At 37.0% G+C, this 23,771-nt stretch overlaps 1 protein-coding gene across 1 annotated transcript in view; it reads right to left on the bottom strand.

Moving 5' to 3' along the window:
• Positions 1–1,044: 1,044 nt before the first annotated feature.
• Positions 1,045–23,771, bottom strand: part of LOC127455563 (protein bicaudal C homolog 1-B-like) — a 75,483-nt gene continuing 52,756 nt past the window's right edge. The window contains exons 8-21 of the mRNA XM_051723562.1: positions 22,669–22,938; positions 20,542–20,673; positions 16,549–16,750; positions 14,937–15,155; positions 14,302–14,456; positions 14,052–14,175; positions 7,114–7,267; positions 6,239–6,344; positions 6,118–6,157; positions 5,863–6,017; positions 4,052–4,226; positions 3,776–3,930; positions 3,573–3,672; positions 1,045–3,320 (exon numbers count right to left, since the gene is read on the bottom strand). Coding sequence (XP_051579522.1) covers positions 3,190–3,320; positions 3,573–3,672; positions 3,776–3,930; positions 4,052–4,226; positions 5,863–6,017; positions 6,118–6,157; positions 6,239–6,344; positions 7,114–7,267; positions 14,052–14,175; positions 14,302–14,456; positions 14,937–15,155; positions 16,549–16,750; positions 20,542–20,673; positions 22,669–22,938 — 2,118 coding nt within the window. The 3' untranslated portion in view covers positions 1,045–3,189. The remainder of the gene's footprint in view (positions 3,321–3,572; positions 3,673–3,775; positions 3,931–4,051; positions 4,227–5,862; positions 6,018–6,117; positions 6,158–6,238; positions 6,345–7,113; positions 7,268–14,051; positions 14,176–14,301; positions 14,457–14,936; positions 15,156–16,548; positions 16,751–20,541; positions 20,674–22,668; positions 22,939–23,771) is intronic.

Here is a 23,771-nt window from a genome sequence, read left to right as displayed (position 1 = left end):
CAAAATCTAGAACAGCTTTTATTTTCCCCCTTCATGCATCAACTCTTATATTTCTCTCCAGTTTCAAAAGCTCAGGGTGGCTTACAATCCTATGATATTAAATTAGCTTGTTCTAAAATAGTAAAGCCTTGAAGGTTCAAAGCTTGGTTGTTTTTTAATTACCCACTGTTTTATTTTCACTTTGCCCTCTTTCAGTGGCTATACATTTAAAACGCCTTCACTACATCTCTTTTATTTGACTGCATACCTAAAAAGATCATTGCATTTTTAAAGAAACAGCTAACCCCAAAAAATAAATAAATAAAAAATGTCTTCATTTACTCACCCTCATGTATGACATTCTTCTGTGAAGCACAAAAGGAGATCTTAGCCTTAGCCTCAGTCATCATTCACTTTCATTGATTCCTTTTTCATTCACTAAAAGAAAATAGTGACTCATCTGTATGAACCTTAAAGGGGTCATGACATTTTTATTATTTTAATATGTTGCTTGAGGTTCACATAATATTAGTAGAAATTTTTGAACAAAAATTATTCATATATTTGTAAAACATGATCATTTTCCACCCTCATTCAGATCTCTGTCAGAAACACTTGGTATTGGTGCTGCTTCTCCTTTAAGACTTGACAACACCAACTGTTATGATTGGCTCTCTGCTCTTGACTGACCTGCCCTTTCTGCTTGCCATCTCACTGCTCACCGCTACTGGTCGGACTACAGAAGTGATAATGTAAAGTAGGCATTGATATGTTGTTGTGCAGGTGGTGAGATGCAAATGTATGCCAGAATGAGACATCACAATGTGGAAAATATAGGAACGTGAGTTTTTGCAGCTTAGTCTCAACAAATGCTGTTTTCGCAGTGAGGAGGAAGTTTTGAGTTCCGAAACTTACAGTATGTTTTCATAGTATAATCACCTCTTATACAGAAAAAGATCAAGGAAAATTTTATTCCTCATGTCCCCTTTAAGGTCTTTTTTGACTATTAATGTTGAATTACAATGGATTTTGTAATAAAATGCAGACAATTTGATTTAACTTGCATACATTTTTATTTTCTGGAACAATACCACAAATCTGTGGTGAACATTTCAAATATTTTTGCTTTTCTTTTTTTTTTTTTTACTTTTGTTCGTATTCCCTTTTTTCTGTTACTTTCAGATAGTAATACTCTGGCAACACAAATCACAGGCAGCAAATGGCTTTTGTCCATTTTAGGGACACTGATTTAGACTTACAGAACATTTTTAAAAGGCAAAAACATGAACATTGTTCCCTTTGTCAAAGATTCAAATGTAATTCTATTCACATCCAGAAAAACCAAAACAAAAGTTCTGCTCCCATAATGCTCTACTTCAAGACAAAGTTAGCACAACCTATAAACAGAACAACACAGTTGTTCACTTAGAAAAATATGGGGAAAAAAGACTGTTGCAACAGTAAAGTTATTTCAGGTGAAAAGTGGGAAATAACTCAGTGAACAGACATGATTTGTCAAATGTAAAGACAGAAAGAAAATGAATCTCGATCACAAACCCTCACAGGATTCCCTGCTCTGTAAGAAATGTAACCATATACATTGGTTCCACTATTGTGAAGAATATAATCTCTACAAGTCCATATTTTGCACGTGAACCATACAAGAATTTTACTTTGGACTTAATGTGCAACAAAGGTTACTAATATCACTGAGCAATGATATAAGAATACTGCAAACTTTTTGTGTAATATTTTTTTCTTCCATAAAACAAAAACAAACTCAAAGGCATATAAAAGAGTTAAGCATGGTTTCTTCTGATAAATGTTAGTATTTAACAATAGATACGTTGCAAAAGATTTTTCTACATGGTTTACATTCTTCATTTCAGCCTGTACCGTGAATGCACTACAAATCTTATACCAAAGGCCACATAACCTTGTTTACTCTGAATACTTTCAAAGATGACATACACAATCTGGTTGGAAAAACAGAAACAAATTCTAATGAAATAACTAATGAAAGAATATTAAGTATAAACAGATGAAAAAAAAAATTAATTTCTGGTCAAGGACACTGAAAATCAAAGACACTGAAAATCATAGGTTTAATGACAGTAGCCCTTGAGTTTCATATATGACTTTGTGCTTCGAGTGACGGATACACATACACACACACACACACACATGCACACACTCACACACACTGACAAACACTCGCCAAACTCAATCAAAACGCTTAGAATTTAGACCTAATTACATTTTTAGGTATAGCAGCTAATGCAAATAATATTTTATGTTTGTGCTACAGGTCAAACGTAAATACAACTGATGAAACAAATATTCCTAAAACAAAATAAGAACCGATATTTAATTTTTTCTACATCACTCCAGGCGTACTGCTATTCTTCACATTGTTCAGAAGAAAACAAACAGACTTCATTTTTGCCACATAGAAACTGAGTGGATCCATTCGGACTGACATCTGTTTGAGATGACTGTGAGAAGTTCTAGTGAAGAAGAAAGCAATCTAAACAAACAACAAAAGATGTCAACTAAAAAGCTGTAACAAATGGAAAAAATATATGTAAACCGATAATGCCTCTTAAAAAAGATTAACATAAAAATATGAGGACATAATGCAACTATAAAATAAAACAACACTGCAATGGCCAATCAGTAATTAAATACTGAACATGAAAAAACAGTCAATCTAAAGCGGTAAACAACATTAGCATCAGCTGGTTGTGATTACCAAGCAGCTGATCTTTGTGTGTGACCTGGAAATTCCTGCTAAATAAGTGCATGTGTTTGGCTTTGTCACTGGAAAGACTGAAGTTACCAAAAAAAAAAAAAAAAAAGTTGCATACAACCAACAGGCAAAAACAGCAGAGTTTACAGATTAAAGTGCTAGACACCAATACCGAAGCGTGCTTGCTGACAGTATGGTTAGTTATTTATCTCTGTGCCTTTGCCTGTTAACCCAGAGTAAATGCGAGACAAAATTATTGGCACATTCTCTTAACAACATTGAACAATTTCTTTTTTGTATATTTAAAGGCACAGTCGTCACATCTCATTATGGCTTTCTACATCAACTAGAGTCCAGTAAGAATAAGAGCCACAGTCCAGTTTAGATAAGGGATATCTGGTTCACCTCTAAGGCAGGACCATGGAGTGGATGGATACCTGTGAGCACGTAAAGATATGAGATCACCAGCGACCACTGACACTCGCCACGTTTGCGTGGAACTGGCGCGACAGGCGACCACTGGCCCCGCCTTCTAAAAAGGAGGAGCGGATGTTGGGTGTGTTAAAGAGCTTTCTCCTGCTCTTGTTCAGCTCTGAGGAGGAAACATTCAAATATGATCAGTAGCTCATTTTTATACCAAACATATAAGCTCTGTTACAAAACCTAGTGAGCTGCCTTGCTGCCTACAGAGACAGCTTCCTTTAAAGGCAGCAACTCATATTTGAATAGAAGGTGAAAGAAATGACATACACCCTCCATCACACAACAGTGACCGTTTTTCATTACATATCCTTTATTTAGGTTTATCTTTCTTTCTCTTTCCACTGCATACAAACCAACTGACCTGAAATCGCAAGTAACATTTTCCTGCGAGCACCAAACGTTGTGATTCCGAGTTCCTTCAGATCTGGATCCGTCAGGGTGACAAATGTCTGCAGATCAATCTATTAGAAAACACATACACACACACCAACAGTAATCAGACTGATTCAATGTGATGAGACCGACAGAAGAGCTTTCTCAGTGATGGCTTTATTCATTAATTACCTCCTGCTGCTGGAAGATGTCTGTGTACTTGCCAAGACCGAGTTTGCTGAAAAGCTCAGGGAGTTCTGTTCCTTTAAGGGATGAGCTGAGAGAGCAGCCATTACCACCTGATATCGAGATACTGTCCATATAATTGCTGCTGAGATACTGTTCACCTATTGACACAGACACACACAGATAAAGAGAGAATAGTAGTAAGTAAGTGAGGCAAGTGAGGCGTTACTTCGTTCCTTTAATAAAGATAAAGTTCATTGAGTAGAACATCTGTAGTCTCACTAGATTTGTTCTTGATTTTCTTTGGGCTGCTGACAGCAGGGGAAAATTCAGAGTTTCCTGAGAGTCCGTTCCCATTGATGTTAACATTCCCGTTCCGATCACCCCAATTATCAGATTCTGTGCCATTACCCAAACTTTCTCGACTCCCAGAGAGTGACATAGACAGATGAGAGTCCTGCAAACACACACACACATGCAAAAATTAGTATGGAAACAAATATTTTTTAAAGCTGATGTACATTTTTCAGTATTAAATTACTTCTATCCCAGCTTAATATGCAGAGACAGTTATAAGTAAATAATTCATAGGTTAATTTTCTCTAAAATTGTAAACACTGTGTTTTTGTGGCTCATTAAAATTCCTGTGTTTGTTTTGAGTGACCCGCTTAGACTCGCCCCAACAACATTACACAACCAATGGGCGGGACAATATGACTGTTTGAATAACTGCAGGCGAGGCGCGTATTCAGAAAATTGCTTTGAAAATATTGTTTATTTTAGCAATTTCGTTCATTGGCGCTAGTGTCGCAGAAATGACATACTTTAATTTAGCTTTAAACTGATCTGGAATCAGGCTGCGTGTGACTGTGCAACTGTGAATGCACCAAAACACCTGCACTACTGTTGTTTTAGTCACTAATAAACTGCAATCAAATTTAACCAGGCGCTAAATGCACTGAAATCATACTGAACTGTTTTTCAATGACGTCACTAACACTATCATTATTTTCAGAGCAAAACGCCTTCTTTCTATATAAATTATGCTTATTATTGATTGCACCTTATTCACAAAAATCAACATTATTTGTCTAGCACAATTAACGTTGTGCTATTGCCGTCCACAGTAAGCAGGCGATAAACAGAATTTTATTTAAAAAAGCAGTTTGTGCACATGGCAACCTTGCACTCAGAACTGACCCGCAAGATTTGGAATGGAACGCAACAGTCTGGTTCCGAAAGTAAAAATACCATTCATTTTTTTCCATAGACTAATTGATTTTCAACAATAACTTATAAACCTTTAAAGACAAACCTACCTTGAGCTCCAAGGTTGTTCATCGATGGTATATGTTTCCATTGAAGAGATCAGTCTGCATTATTTCAACTTTATTGTTTAAAAATCGTGCTTGATAGCTGAAATTAATAGTAAACAACTACATTACCCATGGACCAGCAGAGAAAGTTTCACCAATCAGAGAACCGTGGCCAACCAAGCCCATGAAACATGCCTCAGAACGACCGCTCACTCCCATGATGCACTATGAATGATGTAATCGAGTCGGTGTCTCTTCACCATTAAACTACTTCTATCTTTGTACATTTTGGAATATTTTAAAATAAATGTAAAATATATTGTTTCTATACATATAATCAACAACCTTGAAATCAATTGTTTCACAAACAGTATTCCCATAGTTTTTTATGCAATGACATCAGTCTCAATGCTTCTTGGGATTGTAGTCTGTGCCCTCATGAAAGACGGTAAGTACACAGCCTTTTACCTTTGTCTTTTTGTCCGATTTTCAAATACATTTTTGCCTCAAAACAAAGTTTGTGATGTTGTGATTTACTTCGGAGCTGGTTGGTTTGGTTCATGGATTACAACTCTTTAATGAAGGATTTTATAAAAAGTCTATGGGAAAAATGAATGGGAAAAATATTTCCGGAACCCAAATGGCTGAATAAGTGGGCAGGCACTTATGCTCTATTGCGCCGTCCAAACAGTGTTCAGCACACAATTTGTGAATCACAAGCTAAAACAACACAGCGTTCTTAGTGAATTCCCACTCTGAGTTTCTACTTGTGTGTACCTCATATGTCGTGCTCATGCTGGGTTTGTATGGCACATGGTTCGCCCTGCGCAGCTCTTTAATGCTCTCGGCTGGCATTGATTTCGAGAAGCCCAACCCACTCCAGGTATTTGTTGGGGTCCGAATCTCTGTTACAACCGGCTTCTTTAACATGGCTATACAAAGGCAACACAAGTCAACAACTTCTTTAGCCACAGCCTAGCCAGTGACCACACAATCAGACATGTTTAATCAACAGATTAAGTCTTCTCTCACCTTTAGTGGCTAGTAACTTTTTTTTCTCATAGTCAAAAGCCTGAAACACATTCAGACAGAAAGCCAGTGAGTAAATCTGTTCTAATTTGTGTACAATTGTATGAGTAATGTGTGTGTGTACCTGTATATGTGGTGCCAGTCTTCTTTCTGCTGCTCTCTCACTTCCTGGTGCTCTTTTATCAGTCACTGTATTCTCACATTCAGAATCTGCCAACACACACGCCACACTACACACAAACAGACAAAATGTAATGACCACCTCATAGCTGCAGTGAAATGTTGATAGTTAAAGGTGAAGTGAGTAATTTTTTCAATGTTAAAATGTAACACATCCATTAAAATGAGTCGAAGTCGCAATGAGATGTTTTTGGAAAAACATGGAATTTGGTCAAAACATTTTTTGACTGTTTGGGTTTTCTATTGTTTTTGATTAAACAAAGTCTCTGCTTTCAAATGATGTCACTGTTATTATGAAATTCAAAACTAAATGTTATTTATGCTTTTTAATATGGTGAATCTCCTCCAATCAGTGCTCCTCTTTACTAAAAATTACAGGAAGAAAAAACAAATGACTGAACATCAGAGGGCAACTGGCTGAAATGATCATCTCTAATGTACTCTGTGAATCAGTGTTTCAAAAATCTCAAAATGCGATTCTGCGTAAATGTGACTCAAAATGATGGAGCAGGTCACAAATACTTTCTCCTATCCCTGCTTAATATACAGAGATAGCTAGAAGTAAGCCATTAGTAGGTTGATTTCCTCAAAAAGTGAAAACACTTGTTGTGCTATTATAATATTGATCTGTTTGTTTGAGCATTGCGACCAGCCAGAGACAGCAACACTGGCTCACCAATGTTTACGGAAGATGGGGCGGAATGTGAAAACAGCAATTATTTTGCATTACCATTTGGTGCCACAGAAATTTTGCACTTCATCTTTAAACATCACTGAATTGTCATGATAATTGCAAGATAAATGTATGACTCAACACACTGCAGAAGCGAGTTCTTGGTTCTCTGCAGAAGTTCCATTGTTTGTCGTTTCCCTGATGATGCCGTGCAAGAGCTCAGCATCTGCTTTAGCTCACTCCCATTGGCTGAATGAGACGGGCTTCTGGGCATGCCCACTTCAACAAATGTATCCGAGCCTAAAACACACATACAGTGGAATAAGGTTGCAATTTCTCCTTTCTGTATATAGTGAACAAAGTGTGGGTAGAATAATGCCACAAACAGTGACACTGAGATGTACTGTAATGTGTATCATCATAAAGCATTGCTGAAACTGTACTCCACCCCTGCTGCTGTTGGAAATTTCATGGAGCCCAGGATTCTGGAAAAAATGTAAAGTTCTTCTTGGCATAAATGCTTGGCATGAATCTTCATACCCAGTTAAACTGAGCATGCATGAACAAGTAAACCACACAGCACATCAACCCATAGAACTGCTCAAGATGATTTGGAAAGAGAAAAACGGAGAGAAAGTTGACAGATATTTAATGAGACACAGACAAGAGCATAATACACCTATTTTCTGAAGAGGCACCAGTGGCAGTCCTAGCTCACTTGGTGCTCTAAGTAAGATAAGGCATTGCCAGAGGAAAAAAAAACTAAACATTTTTTTTTAACAACTTAAAAGTTCTTTACACAAGTCTAAGGTCTGTTAGTCTAGTGATACAGATTTTGTTTTATGTGCAAAGGGACCTTGGTTCAAATCTCATTGTAATATACTCACTGAGCACTTTATTAGGAACACCTGTATATCTACTTATTCATGCGATTATCTAATCAGCCAATCATGTGGCAGCAATGCAATGCATAAAATCATGCAGATCCGGTCAAGTCATTTTTATTTGTATAGCGCTTTTCACAACACACATAATTTCAAAGCAGCTTTACAGAAAAACATGCATTAACAGAAAATGAAACTGTAATATCTATAAAGTCTTAGATTCATCGTGTAATTTTAAATTGTGTATAAAAATAAATAATTAAATAATAATTGTATTTAGAACCCCAGTGAGCAAGCCGAATGCGATGGTGGCAGGGAACACAAAACTCCATAAGATGTTGGTTAATGGAGAAAAATAACCTTGGGAGAAACCAGGCTCACTGTGGGAGCCAATTCCCCTCTGGCTAACAGCATGAATATAATGCCAATATTATTACTGTATTTATGTGCAGTACAAGTCATGGTTTAAAATTAGTTAGCTAAGTAAGTGTTAAGGGCCAGTGTTTAATCAAAGATTTTGTAAGAACTGTAAGATTAATGACTAATGTCTTTGAAGTCCATTCTGGATTAACTGCAGAAGTTTACATAGATGCATTGTCCTTTGTTAGTTGGCTGATGAAGGCTTTTGTTGGCAATTCATTTATAGTCTATGTATTCCATTTCAGGAGTGTAGTCCATCATTAGACCAAGGTGATGCAGGCAGAGATGAGTGTGGTGCATTGCAGTTCATTGCCGGTCATTTCGTTGAGGTCTATCCTAAGTTCAAGGTTCAGGCAATGGCATATGATGTATCCCATGTCTTATGGTTGGAGTTGGCATCAGTTCATCCTCTGAAGTCCATCGTAATAGACTGAAGTGATGTCAGACTGGCACCGGCTGCATTTAGTCCTCATCACTCAGAGACACGTAGCAGTGGAGTCCGACACCAAGCAGGAATGGAACTGGATCTGGCCGGTTTTGGTGACTTCGGGATAGGAATCCCGAGGTTGAGACAGGGATACAAATATAATAATATTAGCACTGATGCCATTAAATTTTTTGCAGAGTTACAGATCATGATAAATGTTTCTGGTTCCTAACTAAAGCAGCCTAAATGTGAGTTTTTAGTCTAGACATAAACTCAGTGAGTGTGTCTGCATCCCGAACAGTGTTAGGGAGACTATTCCATAGTTTAGGAGCCAAATAGGAAAAGGATCTACCTCCTTTTGTAGATTTTGATATTCCAGGCCAGAATTTTGCGATCGTAATGAACGTGATGGAATATAGCGTGGTAGAAGGTCACTCAAGTACTGCAGAGCTAGACCATTCAAAGCTTTGTACGTAGTTAACAAAATTTTAAAATTAGTATGAAATTTAACAGGTAGCCAATGTAACGATGATAAAATGGGGCTAATATGATCGTAATTCTTGGTTCTAGTCAACACTCTGGCTGCTATATTTTGAACCATTGAAGATTATTTATTGATCTTGCAGGACATCCTCCCAGTGATGCATTACAATAATCTAGTCTTGAGGTCATGAACGCATGAATTAGTTTTTCAGCATCAGCAACAAGAGAGTATGTGTCGTAACTTAGCAATATTTCTGAGGTAGAAGAATGCTGTTCTACAAACATTGGAAATTTGATTTTCAAAGGACAGATTGGTATCAAATATAACACCTAAGGTCTTCGCTGTAGAAGACGATGTAACAGTACATCCATCAAGAGTCAAATTATATTTTAGCGATTTATTTTTAGAGGTTTTTGGTCCAATAATTATTACCTCTGTTTGTCGTAATTGAGTAGAAGGAACTTTCTGGCCATCCAATCTTTGATTTCATTGATACACTCTGCTAATTTGGAGAATTGTGAAATTTCGTCAGGTTTCGAAGAAATATAAATTTGGGTATCGTCGGCATAAGAGTGGAAACTTATTCCACGATTCCTGATATCTCCAGGGGAACCATATATAAGGAGAAAAGCAGAGGCCCTAAAACTGATCCCTGTGGCACTCAATACCTTTGTTTGGTTTGACAATTTATCATTTACATAGACAAAGTGTAGCAGTCTGCTAAATAGGACCTAAACCATTCTAATGCAAGTCCACAAATGCCAACACAATTCTCAAGCCTATTCAAGTGAATGTCATGATCTATGGTTTCGAAGGCAGCACTAAGATCTAAAAGCACTACAAGAAAAATGCAGCCGTGATCAGATGACAGGAACAAGTCATTTGTAACTCTGATAAGTGCAGTCTCTGTACTGTGGTGGGGCCTAAATCCTGACTGAAATTTTAAATATATACTATTTCTCTGTAAAAATTAACATAGTTGGGAGGACACTACCTTTTCTAGTATTTTTTGACATAAAAGGGAGATTAGAAATCAGTCTATAATTAGCCAATTCTCCAGGATCAAGCTGTGGCTTCTTAATAAGCGGTTTGATAACTGCCATTTTAAAGTTTCTTGGGAAATATCCTAAGGATAGCGAGGAGTTAATAATATTAAGAAGAGGTTCTGAGATTACAGGGAATACCTCTTTTAAGAGTTTATTTGGCATTGGATTTAACATTCATGTTGTTGCTTTTGATGTTTCGATAAGTTTTGTTAGCTCTTCATGACCTATGACAGCGAACAATTGAAGCTGGATTCTCAAATTATGAGACACTGTTTTCTGAGGTACTGTGACAGACGATTGCATAATTCCAATTTTATTTCTGATTATTTCAATTTTATCAGTAAAGAAATTCATGAAGTCATTACTATTGTGCTGCGACGGAATATCTGGTTCAGTTGAGGCTTTATTCCTAACCAATTTAGCCACAGTACTGAATAAACACCTAGGATTGTTGTGGTTATTTTGCTAAAATATGCTGACCTGGCAGCTTTTAGTGCCTGTCTGTAGCTACAGACACTATCCTTTCATACCCCGCGAAATACCTCTAATTTTGTATTCTTCCACTTGCGCTCCATTTTCCGAGCTGCTCTCTTGAAAGCATGAGTGTGATCACTGTACCATGGTGCATAATTTTCTTTAATTGAAAGGGGGCGACACTATCAATAGTGCAAGAGAAGACTGTATTTACATTTTCTGTTATTACATCAAGGTCTTCTAGACTTTGTGGCTTACTTAGTATATGAGATAGATCTGGAAGATATTAGTTAAGCTATCTTTAGTGGTCAAATTAGTAGTTCTACCTGAATGATACTGTGGTGTAGATTGAGTTACATTAGATGATCACAGCATACAAGAGACGAGGTAATGATCTGAGATGTCATCGATCTGCTGCAGAATATTTATAGTATCAACATCAACTCCATATGACAGAATTAAATTTAGAGTATGATTATGGCGATGAGCTGGTCCTGTCACATTTTGTCTGACTCCAAGAGAGTTGAGAATATCGATAAATGCTAATCCCAATGTGTCATTTTCATTATCTATGTGAATGTTGAAGTCACTTACAATTAAAGCTCTATCCATAGTAACTACTAGATCTGATAGAAAATTTGCTAATACACCAAGGAAATCAGAATACGGCCCAGGTGATCTATATACTGTAGCAAGGGCAAAAGACGACACACATTTTTTATCTGATAGTGTCACATTAAGCATTATTAGTTCAAAAGACTTAAACATATCCTGTCCTCTGAGTAACACCAAAAACTTCACTGTAAATTGTAGCAACATCTCCTCCTCTACCCTTCAGACGAGGCTCATGTTTATAACAATAACATGGGGGAGTAGATTCATTTAAACTAATATATCCATCCGGTTTAATCCAGGTTTCAGTCAAACAGAGTGCATCCAAACTATGATCTGTAATAATTTCACTTACAATTAGTGCTTTGGTTGAAAGAGATCTAATGTTTAGTATCCCTACCTTTATATGATGTTTATCTTAAATTTTTTTGTTAAATAATTTAGTGAGAGTTTTATGTTTGGTAGTTCGGGGAACAGACACACTCTTTATACGATATCTAGGTGATACAGTCTCTATGTGTTGTAGTTTATGTGACCTGTGTGATGTCTCAAGGCAGCAAGCAGATGTTCGGATTAGCCAGTTTGTCTGCTTCCTGACTTGGGCCCCAGTTAGTCAAATACTATCAATATTAAGTCTATGAGCCAAATTACTAGAGAGGAGAGTGGCACCTTCCCTGGAGGGATGGAGTCCATCTCTCTTTAGCAGGTCAGGTCTACCCTTAAAAGCTCTTCCAACTGTCTATAAATCCTATTCTATTCTCCAGACACCCCTCAGACATCCAGCCATTCAGTGACACTAATCTACTATAAACCTCGTCACCACGGCAAGTTGGGAGGGGGCCAGAGCATATTACAGTGCCTGATGTTGTTTTTGCAAGTTCACACACCTCTTTAATATTATCTCTAGTGATCTCCAACTGCTGAAGCCGGACATCGTTAGTGCCGATATGAATAACAATTTTAGAAAATCTAAGTTTAACATTAGCCAGCACTTGTAAATTTGATCTGATGTCAGATGCCCGAGCCCCCGAACTGCATTTAACAATAGTGGCTGGAGTCTCTATTTCCACATTCCTTACAATATAATCACCTATTACTAAGGCTCTTTCAACATGATTCTCAGTGGATGCATCACTGAGTGGGGAGAATCAATTGGAAACCCTAACAGGAATGGGAGAGTGGTGTCGCTTTGCCATACAAGTATGCCGCCGAGACGTCACCCAAACGCCCTCTGGGGCACTACAGCTGGAAACAAAGTGTGTGTGTTGTTTGCTGAACTACCCGCATCTGAAACAGTATCTACCGGCTTCTCTTTCTCACTGAAATCCACTAGCGTTTGGATGCGTGTCTCTAACTCATTAATCTTCTCCGTCAGCCTGACTAATTCCTGACATTTATCACATGTAAATCCCTCACTGCTGACAGAAGAAGCTATAGTAAACATGTGGCATGTAAAGCACAAAGCAATAACATGAGTGGATGTCATGACTTACTGCAATTGTTTGTTGTTGTTGGTTGTTCCAGAGTGGCGAGAGTTTGAGATCGATGTTAATCCCTCATGCAATTGTTTGTTGTTATGGTTGTTCTTGATAAGCAGTGCTTTGAGATTGATGCAATAATCCGTGTAACACAGAGGAGAAAACAGGTGTGCACGGTAAAATGCACAGTTTAATCGTGATAAAAATAGAAAGTGGATGCACGTGGAAAAATGCACGCAATCGAATCACGATAAGAGAGTAATGCGGGGGAAAATACCCGATGCGTACTGAAAAATGGCAGAGATGAAAGATTAAAAGCTGAAAACAGCACTAAAAAAGCTAGCAGGCTACAAACACAGACTCAAACTAAGCACCAGCAGCAACATAAAGTCAAGTTAATGTTTGGTCAGGAGCTTCAGTTAATGTTCACATCAACCATCAGAATGGGAAAAAAACAATTCTCAGTGATTTCGATCGTGGCATGATTGTTGGTGCCAGACAGTCTGGTTTGAGTATTTCTGTAACTGCTCATCTTATGGGATTTTCATGCACAACAGTCTCTAGAGTTACTCAGAATGGTGCCAAAAACAAAAAACATCCAGTGAGTGGCAGTTCTGCAGAAGGAAATGCCTTGTTGATAAGAGAGGTCAATGGAGAATGGCCAGACTGTTTTGAGCTGACAGAAAGGCTACGGTAACTCAGATAACCACTCAGAAGAATAGCATCTCAGAATGCACAACACATTGAACCTTGAGGTGGATGGGCTACATCAGGCACTTTATTAGGACCACAGTGTTCCAAATAAAGTGCTCAGTGAGTGTTTATAATTAATTTTAATAAAGCAAAATTGCAACTGAACTTGACAGCTAGGAATGCATTTTCCCAGTGAGTGTTTATAATTAATTTTAATAAAGAAAAAATTGCAACTGAACTTGACAGCTAGGAATGCATTTTCATTGTATAGACATTTTATTATGAAGTCATATGAATTTTAAGTGACATATGGGTGGGTAGATGACACAACTGGACTGACCAAATTCAGACATGTGAATAAGTGATTTATTTTACTGTGTTTTAAGCAACACCCCCCCCCCTTTTATAACCATGCAACTTAATTATCAAAGACACTAAAATTTTTTAGGAAGATGCATTCAAAATCCACTTGGTATAAAAATCTGAGGTGGCACGTGCAGTTTGAATGGGCATGATGCTTCTGGATATGGAGAATAAATTTTGTAATGTGTGTGTGTGTTCTGTACCTTCATCTGTAGATTTATTGGAAATGGATTCGGACTTGGCATGTCCGATGACTTCCTGGGCAGAGTCACAGTGGGTGGGCTTAAGTGATACAGACGAGATCCTACTGTACACAGGACTACCAAGCTACAACAAACCCACACACACACAATTACAAACAAACGCCGTGGAGTCCAGCAGAAACACAAAAAGGAAGCGCAATGACTCTAAAACAAAACAGTACACACAAACAAGCTTTGATAAGTTTCTCACATGTCCATTGAGATGTTCGGTGCTGGCTGGTTTGTGTATCGTTGCGAGTCCAGGTGGAGGGGATGGTGTGTGTGTTTGACCCTGGACTCCAGAGAGCAGAAGGCCACTAAGAGTCGAATGAGACATGGACTGCAACATCAGATCAGAGGAAAACTCTAAAACAGAGAGAGAGAGAGAGAGAGAGAGAGAGAGAGAGAGTTCTAACATATTACTTTATATCCAACTTCGAACCCGTTTTCACCTGGTATTAACATCTAGTTGTGGACAGAGCCAAATATAGCTTGTAAATGGGGTTCAAAGCATTTTGTTATACGATCACTCAAAATAAAGTCATATGAGGAATTTCTTGGTCATATTTGGAAAAGACATGAATAAAAAATGTAAACTAACCATTTAAAACCAGGTGTTTGTTTGTTTTCAATGCCATGCTAGCTTCTATGGCTATTTTCATGGCGAAAACAAGGTTGAAAAAATAAAAACAGGTAAAACAACTAACATTTTTAATTAAAACTCTAAAAGTGATTCTGGACTGACTTTCTTACAAACCATGTCAAAGGTGTGAGTAGAATTGAATACCAGGTGTAAACAGGGCATCTAGGTATAAACTGACTGTGTCATGAGAGTCTCAGACTCACCTGCTATGTTAGCTGTTGAACTTAGAGCACTGGGCCAAAAGGATGCTGTGTGACCAGAAGCATGTGAATGTGTGTGTGAGTGAGCAGGTGTGTGAATGTGCTGTGTGTTATTCACAGCTCCGTTCTGGATGTTTAACACAGAGCCGTGTCCATTAAGAACACAGGTTGGGTTGGGGGAACCGTTAGGAACAGGGCTGATTGAAGATCTTAGAAGACCAGCTGAAGAGACAGAGAAAGAGAAGGACAGAGAGAGGAATATATATGATATTTCAACAATATTAAAGGAATATTCTGGGTTAAATACTGAATAACTTAAGCTTGACAGAATATGTGGCCTGCATTTGATTACCCCAGAATACATGAGTATGAAACAACACACAACTAGGGATTGTGCCAATTTGCATTATCAACTAATTGGTTGGTTATTTGAACGACTAGTCGACTAGTTGGTGTTAAGGATAACAATGTACAATTAGGCTCCGTTATGTTCATGTGACCCTGATCAGACGCCTTTTAGAAGAATATACGGACGCTAAGTGCAGCACTTCAATATGGTGACTTACACATATTCAACAAATAAAAAGGCTAAATAACTATAACATCTTATTGCACAAAACTATCAAAGTAAGAAAAGTAAGAAATAAAAAATTCTACAATACAGAGTGTAACGAAACCGCTTATGCGCATCCTGAACGCAGAATGATGCACTTCAATGTAACCGGAGTGCTTCATGGCGATCCTCGCTACCCATTCAAAAGCGCAGAACTGCAAGATAATATTGCGGATTCATATCTAGTTCACAAAATCAAGCAGTTTAAATCTTTTTTAAGCAGTGTCAGACAGAATCAGCAAATAGTTTAATCTCTCCACAACACCTCACAAATAGGGGAAAATTACTCATAGCAGAGGATTTCATGTCCGACAGTGATTGTCTTGAAATTTATTTGTGACGAGGAGGAGAGCGGGTCCGGGCCGTGACTACGCATGCCCAGTCCCCACTTTGGCTAATCAGCTGAGGAGAGGGATAAGTGCAGCGGGATGCGGCAGTTTGAGAGAGAGCCACACGCAGCTTCCATGTGTGCGTTTGTGTTTTGTGTCTTTTTGCTTTATTAAATATTATTTTGACCGTTCAGCTGGTTCCCGCCTCCTCCTTTCCCATTTTAACTCTGTTACAGTATTGCTCAATGTCTCAATTAATTTGAGAATTGCATCTCCCATTAAAACCACAAACACTAAAAATATTAATGTTAGTTGTCGACTCCACTAGGAATAACCTTAGAGTCCTTAAAACGTTTGAGTGCATCCTGATGTACAACAGAAAGGACTGTTTTAACTCACATTAATAGTGTGTAAGTGAGCGTGAATGTGGAACACAGACAAACAAAAATACACAAAGCTCTAGCTAATTATGGAGCTGTTTGGCAGCATGAACTATAATCTACTAACACAGACAGTAGTATTTATAGTGACTGCATTTAAAGTAGCACTGTGTCTCAGTGTGTATTGTATTGATACAAACAAGCTTTTCTTAGCATGCACATTCAAGGAATTACTTATTTTGTAAAGCCTGAGCTTTAGTAATAAAAAATGTTATACATTAAAACTACATTACACAGAGTGCTTAGCCTCAGTCCAGCTGAGGCTAGAGTGTCCAGTCCAATGGAGCAAATCAGGGGAGGGAAGGCAGAAGTATGTCCGTTAACAGCGACAGGACTAATGGAGGAGGGGATGCAGCTGGACTCCAGCCCCAACAGAATCCTACGTACCTCATACATACTACCAGCATTCCTTTCCACACTCTTCACAATCACAGACTGAAAGATAGACAGACAGACAGGCACAATTTATCACTGTAGCATTGGGAAGTCCGATTCCACAAAAATATTTTGTAAACACTTTTCAATAAGATCTAATTCGTTAACATTATTTAATGCATTAGGTATCATGAACTAACATTAACATAAATTGTACAGCACTACATTTTTATTGATCTGTTATTATTAGTTAATACAAATACTATTGTTCTTTGTTAGTTCATAATGAATTAACTATGTTACATGTTAACTAATGTTAACAAATGGAACCTTATTGTAAAGTTTTACCATCTCGTTTATATGAAAAAAATAAAAATAAAAATAAATTAAAAGAAATCATGGTTACAGTAAGGCACTTACAATGCAAATGAATGGAGCCAGTCCAAAAACCTTAAATATATACTGTTTCAAAAGTATAGCCACAAGACGTAAACATTATGCATGTTTATATACCTTGCCTTCGTTACCACGAGGACACAACACTGGTAAAACCTGTAAGTGATTTTATCACACTATGTTAACATATATACGCATAATGTTTGCGTCTTGTGGCTATACTTTTGAAACAGTGTATATTTTAACATTTATGGACTAGCTCCATTCACTTCCATTATAAATGCCTTTCTGTAAACTTGATTTTCTTTTTATAAACGAGGTACAAGTCAAAAATATTTTCTTTGCTAATCAACATAATGCAAAAAATGCTGTCGATTAAGCTTAAAGCTGAAGTATGTAACTTTTTCTGTGTTAAAATACCATTCATAGGTTAATATTCTCCAAAATTGTAAGCACCAAGTTTTTTTTGTAAACTAAAACGAAAATTATTGATTAAAAAACATTTTTGTAAACTGAAATAAAAAGAAATATTTCAAAATGAATGAAAAACTAAAAACTAACAGCAGTTATTAAAAAACTAACTGAAATAAAATAAAAATTCTCAAAAATAAATTATCATTTTCGTAATCAACGAGCATCACATGATGGAATAATCTGATCTGTGTGTGTTTGAGATGTGTTCATCTTCAGAGCAGCAGAGTCATACACTACTGGGTTGTTTAGGTGAACACCTTCAGGCGGCGTTGTGGCTTGTAATGCACATGAGGTTAGCTGATCCTGAAAGACTGATATATGAAGACTTCTCTGGCATGAATTATGGCTGGTAGGAAGTCTTTATTTAAAAACAAGTATAAAAAATTTTTTCACGATATTCTATAGATGAAGTTACTGTTTACAAACAAACGATCTGCCCAGCCACTTCCGGGTTCTTTTGGTTGCCCAGAAAAAAGCTGCTGTCTATGGGCACTTCGCTCAAATTGCACTGAAACTGCCCAAAAAGTGCGGTTTGTGGGGTTGAAACACCCTGTTTTCCACAGATTACTGGAGATTATGGCTTCTTCAAATTTCCACCTGATTGCTGCATCAGGAAAAACTCCTGAAAAAACAGGATTTTACATAAATGATGAAATTTCACGGGTCATCATCATTGTTATCACGTCTGCTCTATTAGACACAACTGAGCTGCAGCAGCTGTTGGTGGATATTAACTTTTTTATTGAAGAAATCACGCAAACTCTGATCGCAAACGACTGTTTTTAATTTCCAAAGTGCTGTCGCTGTGACGGATATGAGGTCAAATATAATCTAACGATGATCTTATATGACCAGATGTAATGGGAGGAACAGGACCCGTCTCCACCAAGCAGTGCATGGACTACTGTTTGTGAAAGGATAAGTGAATAAAAATAATGTCATTCTGCTAAAATGATGTCTTTGCATTTATTTTGAATGCAGTAAATAATATTGTTCTATTGAAAATGGCTGTTATTAAGTTTTGATATGGAATGTGATCATACTGAAGTAAAATATTATTATTTATTGTATGTGGGTTAATAATTTTAGCAGTGAAGACACATATTGTATGTCTGATGGTAGTTTTCATTATTACCTAAATTCTTAGGCTTTAGAAGTGTGTTAAACGTGTGAGGATGTGTATTCATTGACCTGTTACATGTCCAGCATAATTACACAGGCTCACTGAACCAAGTTTAAACTTGTTTTGCTGATATTTCAGAAAAGAACCCACATAATTTCTTCACTGTAAACCATATATATTCCTTTATAATAACTTTATTAACATTAATAGACATCATTACATTCTATAAAGCTTAAAAGATTAATAAAACTGCAGCACTGCCTATTTCCACCATTGAAATCTGCAGCTCAAAAGAACCCAGAAGCGGGGTTTCCTGCGGTGTGATGTCAGAAATTTCATCTATAAATATTTTCACGTCCTACTGTGGCGAAGGCTGGAATAACAGGTGCAATACTGTGGCAAAGGTACTAGTGTGTTAGCGTTAGCATTAGCCCATGTAAACATTACAAATTACACAATCTAATGCAAATATCTTACTTTCAATCATCGAGTTGTTATAACAGCTTCTTTTACTGATTTCATGTGGATTCCATTCATAGAATGAAGCAGAAAGCATCATATTTCTAGAATTTCCAGTGTCAGATACAGAACTGCTCAATAAACCTATATAAATACCAGTGATCACTTGGAAAATATTGACAAACCATACATTTTCGTAGTCATCTATAAATTCATGACATCTTTCATCAGACTAAACATTATTTTTTTCCACTTTACACAGAGTTTATCCATATAGATCTGAATTAGGAAGTCTGTTCATGTGGTCTCTGGTGTGATACACTTTTTTCTTCATGTCCATATTTGGATTATTTCTGCTCTGCAGCGGCTTCTGACTTTGTGGTTGAATGGATAACATACTATATTTAACAGACGACCATGGATTTCAAGATTATACGAGACACATATCAAATTGTATGCAGTAACCGCCGTCGGTACAAGATTTCATGTTTAACATGAATTTGAGTTCATTTGAAATTTTCATACATTTAACTTTAAATTTGATTTGCTTTTGTTTGGTTCTTTGTGAATTTGTTGAATCTCAAACCATTATGTTATTGTTATTATGCACAAGTATGCTGAGTCTAAGTAAACTGTGCATTTTGCTTTAAGTGTATTGTGTAAGTTTGCCAAGCTTAAATTCTTGCTTTGGTCTACACTCTGGAAGTGTTCTGTTAACTCTCAAAACTATAATTACTAAAACTAAAACTAAAATATATAAAAACTAAATAGAAATGTGTTTACAAAATAAAAACTAAACTAAAAATAATCTGAAATGTACAGCAAATTTGAAAACTTTATAAAATAAAAACTGATTTGAAAATGCAAAACTATAATAACCTTGGTAAGCACTGTGTTTCTGTGGCACTATGAAAATTGATATGTTTATTTTGAGCTACCCACTTAGACCCAAATCATTCCTTTAGATAGGTTCAAAAAATTATTTAGCAAATCATTTGAATCCCTGTACAGAAGTCCCTATGGTGCATTAACATCTCTTTTGTAGAAAAATGACAAATCGAATTAATGCTGATGTTTATCATTGTGTTTTTGACTCAATGTGAATCAATTTTGCTTTCTAGTTTTATTAGTTGTGTTTGGTTTACATTTATCTGTTCAAGTCACCCAGATGTTTTTGTAAAAGATAAAGTCTTTGATTCGCTTTGATTGTAAAAAAATTGTGATATCGTTTGCCTGACCCCTTTAACACCTTCAGTTTAGCTAACTACTTTTTATAAGTAGCTTGTAGTTTAGCTAACTACTTTTTTTTTTAAAGAGTTGCTTGACTGTAGTTTAGCTACTTTAAATTATAAGTAGCTTGGCAAGGAAGACTCACTGTTTGTTATGAGGTATTTGTTACCTTGCTGGGTTGTTTTGGTTTGGGTTTAATACTGATGAAGACATCTAGCTGCTCCATAAGTGCAGTGTAGACCTGAGACGCTACCTCCATCTCCTCCTTAATATCAAACATCAACACCAGTGGCAGACAGCCCTGAAACACAGCACTGATTCTTGAGACATGAGTTAAAACATGTTGAACAACTTGTCATTACCTTTGAAAATAACCCTATGCACTTTGAAATTGATCACAGATGATCAATAGAATGTTTTTAACACACTTATTTTTTTTTAATTTTATTATTAAGTAATTGTGCTTATATATATATTTATATATATATATATATATATATATATATATATATATATATATATATTTTTTTTTTTTTTTTTTTTTTTTTTTAACACAACCACAATAAGTCAACTCCAAATAGTAAGTTGGTCCTATTACTGTAGTAGATAGCATTATCAACACCAGAAAAAAGGTAAATGCATTTCATGTACAGTACTGTACAAAAGTCTTAGGCACAAAAACATTTGTCTTAAGATGGTTATTTATATCTTCAACTTTAGTGTGTCAATAGAAAATATAAATGTTAGACTCCCAAACATTCCTTTTGCAAATAGAAAAGATTAGAATAGAAGAACAGGGAGCCCTGCAACAGATAGCATGGCCCCCACTGAACATCGAGTCAGTCTGGGATTACATGAAGAGACAGAAGCAATTGAGACCGCCTAAATAGATACTGTAGAAGAACTTAGTTCTGTAGTTCAAACTGAAGCTTGGAACATCCTATCTGCCAACAACCAAGAAAAACCGTGTACAGGAGAACAGGAGCTTTTCTTAAGTTTACTGGAATTTGTATGATGTTTATTGATTAATGAAAACTATATATGGCATTATTTTTGAAGGCATCCTCACCATGCAACATTTTTCACAAGTGCCTAAAACTTTTGCACAGTACTCTATGTGTGATGTGCAAAATATGCTTATAAGCTGTCAACAAAATTGAGGGTGGTTATAATTCAATAGATGGAAAATCAGTTTGAATCCACACTGTAGTCTCAATTCATGCATTAATTGAAGTGAAGGCCAGATCTGTCAATATTCATATTAAATACACACTATCTGACGGAGTTGCCCATATTGGGTGATGATAGGCAAGGAAAAACACATTTTGTACAAAAATGTAAGAAATAGGAGGTTGCACCTAAACGTAGGTGAATATATCTAAAATAACTCCTTGATACATCAGCTTTAATTTTTTTCAGTCCTGTAACCTGTATTGTCCCAGTACTTAATAATCAATGTAAGCACAGCGTAGTTCTAGCGGGAAGACTAGCAGCTGTACATCATCGCACCATTAGCTAGGTAACTCCTAGCCAATCACATGTAAGCCATTGCTTTATAAGTCTGCTCACAATCTATCTCATTGCTGCTAACACGGCAACCTGCACCACCCCACCACCACCAGTTGAGTCCCGTCCTGCATGGGGGTAGGCTCCTCGCCCCGCCTCCTATCTCCGGCAGGATATGACAGTTCCGAGTACAACTTCTTCGGACCGCCAGATGGGGCTTACGCCAAAGAGAGACATTACATTTCTGTTCTATATTCATCAAATAAATGTCATCTTAAATTTCACTCAAGTCTGCAAGTCTTCCTGATAGAAGTGTCATTCAGTCACAAAATCAGTGTCACAAAATCACAGGCTCACACGCCCACACTAGACAAGAACGTACCCTTCAGGAATTGACAGGCTATAATCTTTGATTTATATGTACACTCTCTCGCTCATACACGACCACTACGAGGTCTTAAGTGAGATTAGATTATTGACTAAAACTACAGCTGTGCTAAATCTGCATTTCCTGTTTTGAACAACAAGAGGCAAAGGGTATAATCAATTTGGCATGTGTCTTGAAACCCCCTCTGCTTTGGCACATTTCTAAAAGCCTCAAGATCTTCATCCAGACCAGCACGAGTCCAATCATCTGTCAGCATTTATAGTGACTCTTATCCAAACATCTCTCTCAATTGAGTCTTTTTCGTCAACTGGCCACAAATATGTACAGCAGTATTAAATCAGGGTAAGAGACAAACAGGCAGACAAAAAATAAAAAATAAAGGCAGACAAACTTTTTCCATACCATGAGCTGCTGTCTAGCTGCACATACGGCGTTGATGCTTCCCTGTATGTAGACTGCGGAGCGGCTAGTGTATGTGGGGGAATGAAGGGTTGTGTTGAGGTCAGGGAAGTGTATGTGGGCTCCCGTGTGCTGGGTAATGTGTTTGATGTTGGCTCCATTGCGACCCAACAAGAAGAGGTGGTGCTGGGGTGCGATGTCCAGTTGTGTGCTGACCAGAACAGAACCAGCTAAAGACCCAGCAAGGTGCTCCAATAGCAAAGCTGTTCCTCGCTGAAACACACACAAACGTCTTAAATACAAAACTAACACCTCCTGTATTCCAAATACATCATTACATCAACACATGTACCTACGTACACATACAGTGGCCCCTAAAATTATTTAGATGCCTCAGCCATGCTTTAAAAGGTATGGAAGTCATTGCATTATCCTTGTGTGACCCCTCGTCCACATGCGTGGATGTTATATTTTGGCTTCGCTATATGCAACGCATAATTTAAATGAATCAGAACTGACTGAATACTGTTCACAAGACTCTAGACTGTCATTTAAAAGGGTTAACTTCTGCCGCACCAAGTCACGTTACACAACAGCATGCCATCGATTTCCTTGAAGCGTTCTTACGGATGCAGCGCCAACAAAAGTGCCTCTGGTAAGAAATCTATAAGTTTTTGCATTGAAACCATTTCATTGTTTGGTTGTAAAGAGTAGAGTCTCTAGTTTCGTTTGATATGCCGCTTTAAAAAATCTGTTCATTTTTTGCACGTCAGCGCCCTGATAAACATGATGTCCACATATGGTGGAAACTGGCACTGCATTTCCTCAAAAGAAGAAAAAACATGTTAGTTATTTTGAATAACTTTGAACTCTTAACACATCTGTGAGTCATTTAGCTTCATTTTAATATACATTCTGTTATGTTTAATTTTGTTATCACTGTGCAATATGATTCTATTCATTAACATTAGTTAATGCATTCCTATATATTTACTGTGCATTTTCACATTGAGAATAAATGGGTTCATCCAAAAGCTGAAAAATGTTGCTTTCAGAGGCTTTATATGGAGTTAGGATGAAAATAAGTTGCATTTCAAACTGTTCTG

The sequence above is a fragment of the Myxocyprinus asiaticus genome, chromosome 17 (assembly GCF_019703515.2).
Source record: "Myxocyprinus asiaticus isolate MX2 ecotype Aquarium Trade chromosome 17, UBuf_Myxa_2, whole genome shotgun sequence".
In the NCBI taxonomy this organism is placed as follows: Eukaryota; Metazoa; Chordata; class Actinopteri; order Cypriniformes; family Catostomidae; genus Myxocyprinus; species Myxocyprinus asiaticus.
The sequence above is the reverse complement of the archived record's forward strand: the minus strand, read 5'-3'. Positions and strand labels throughout refer to the sequence as shown.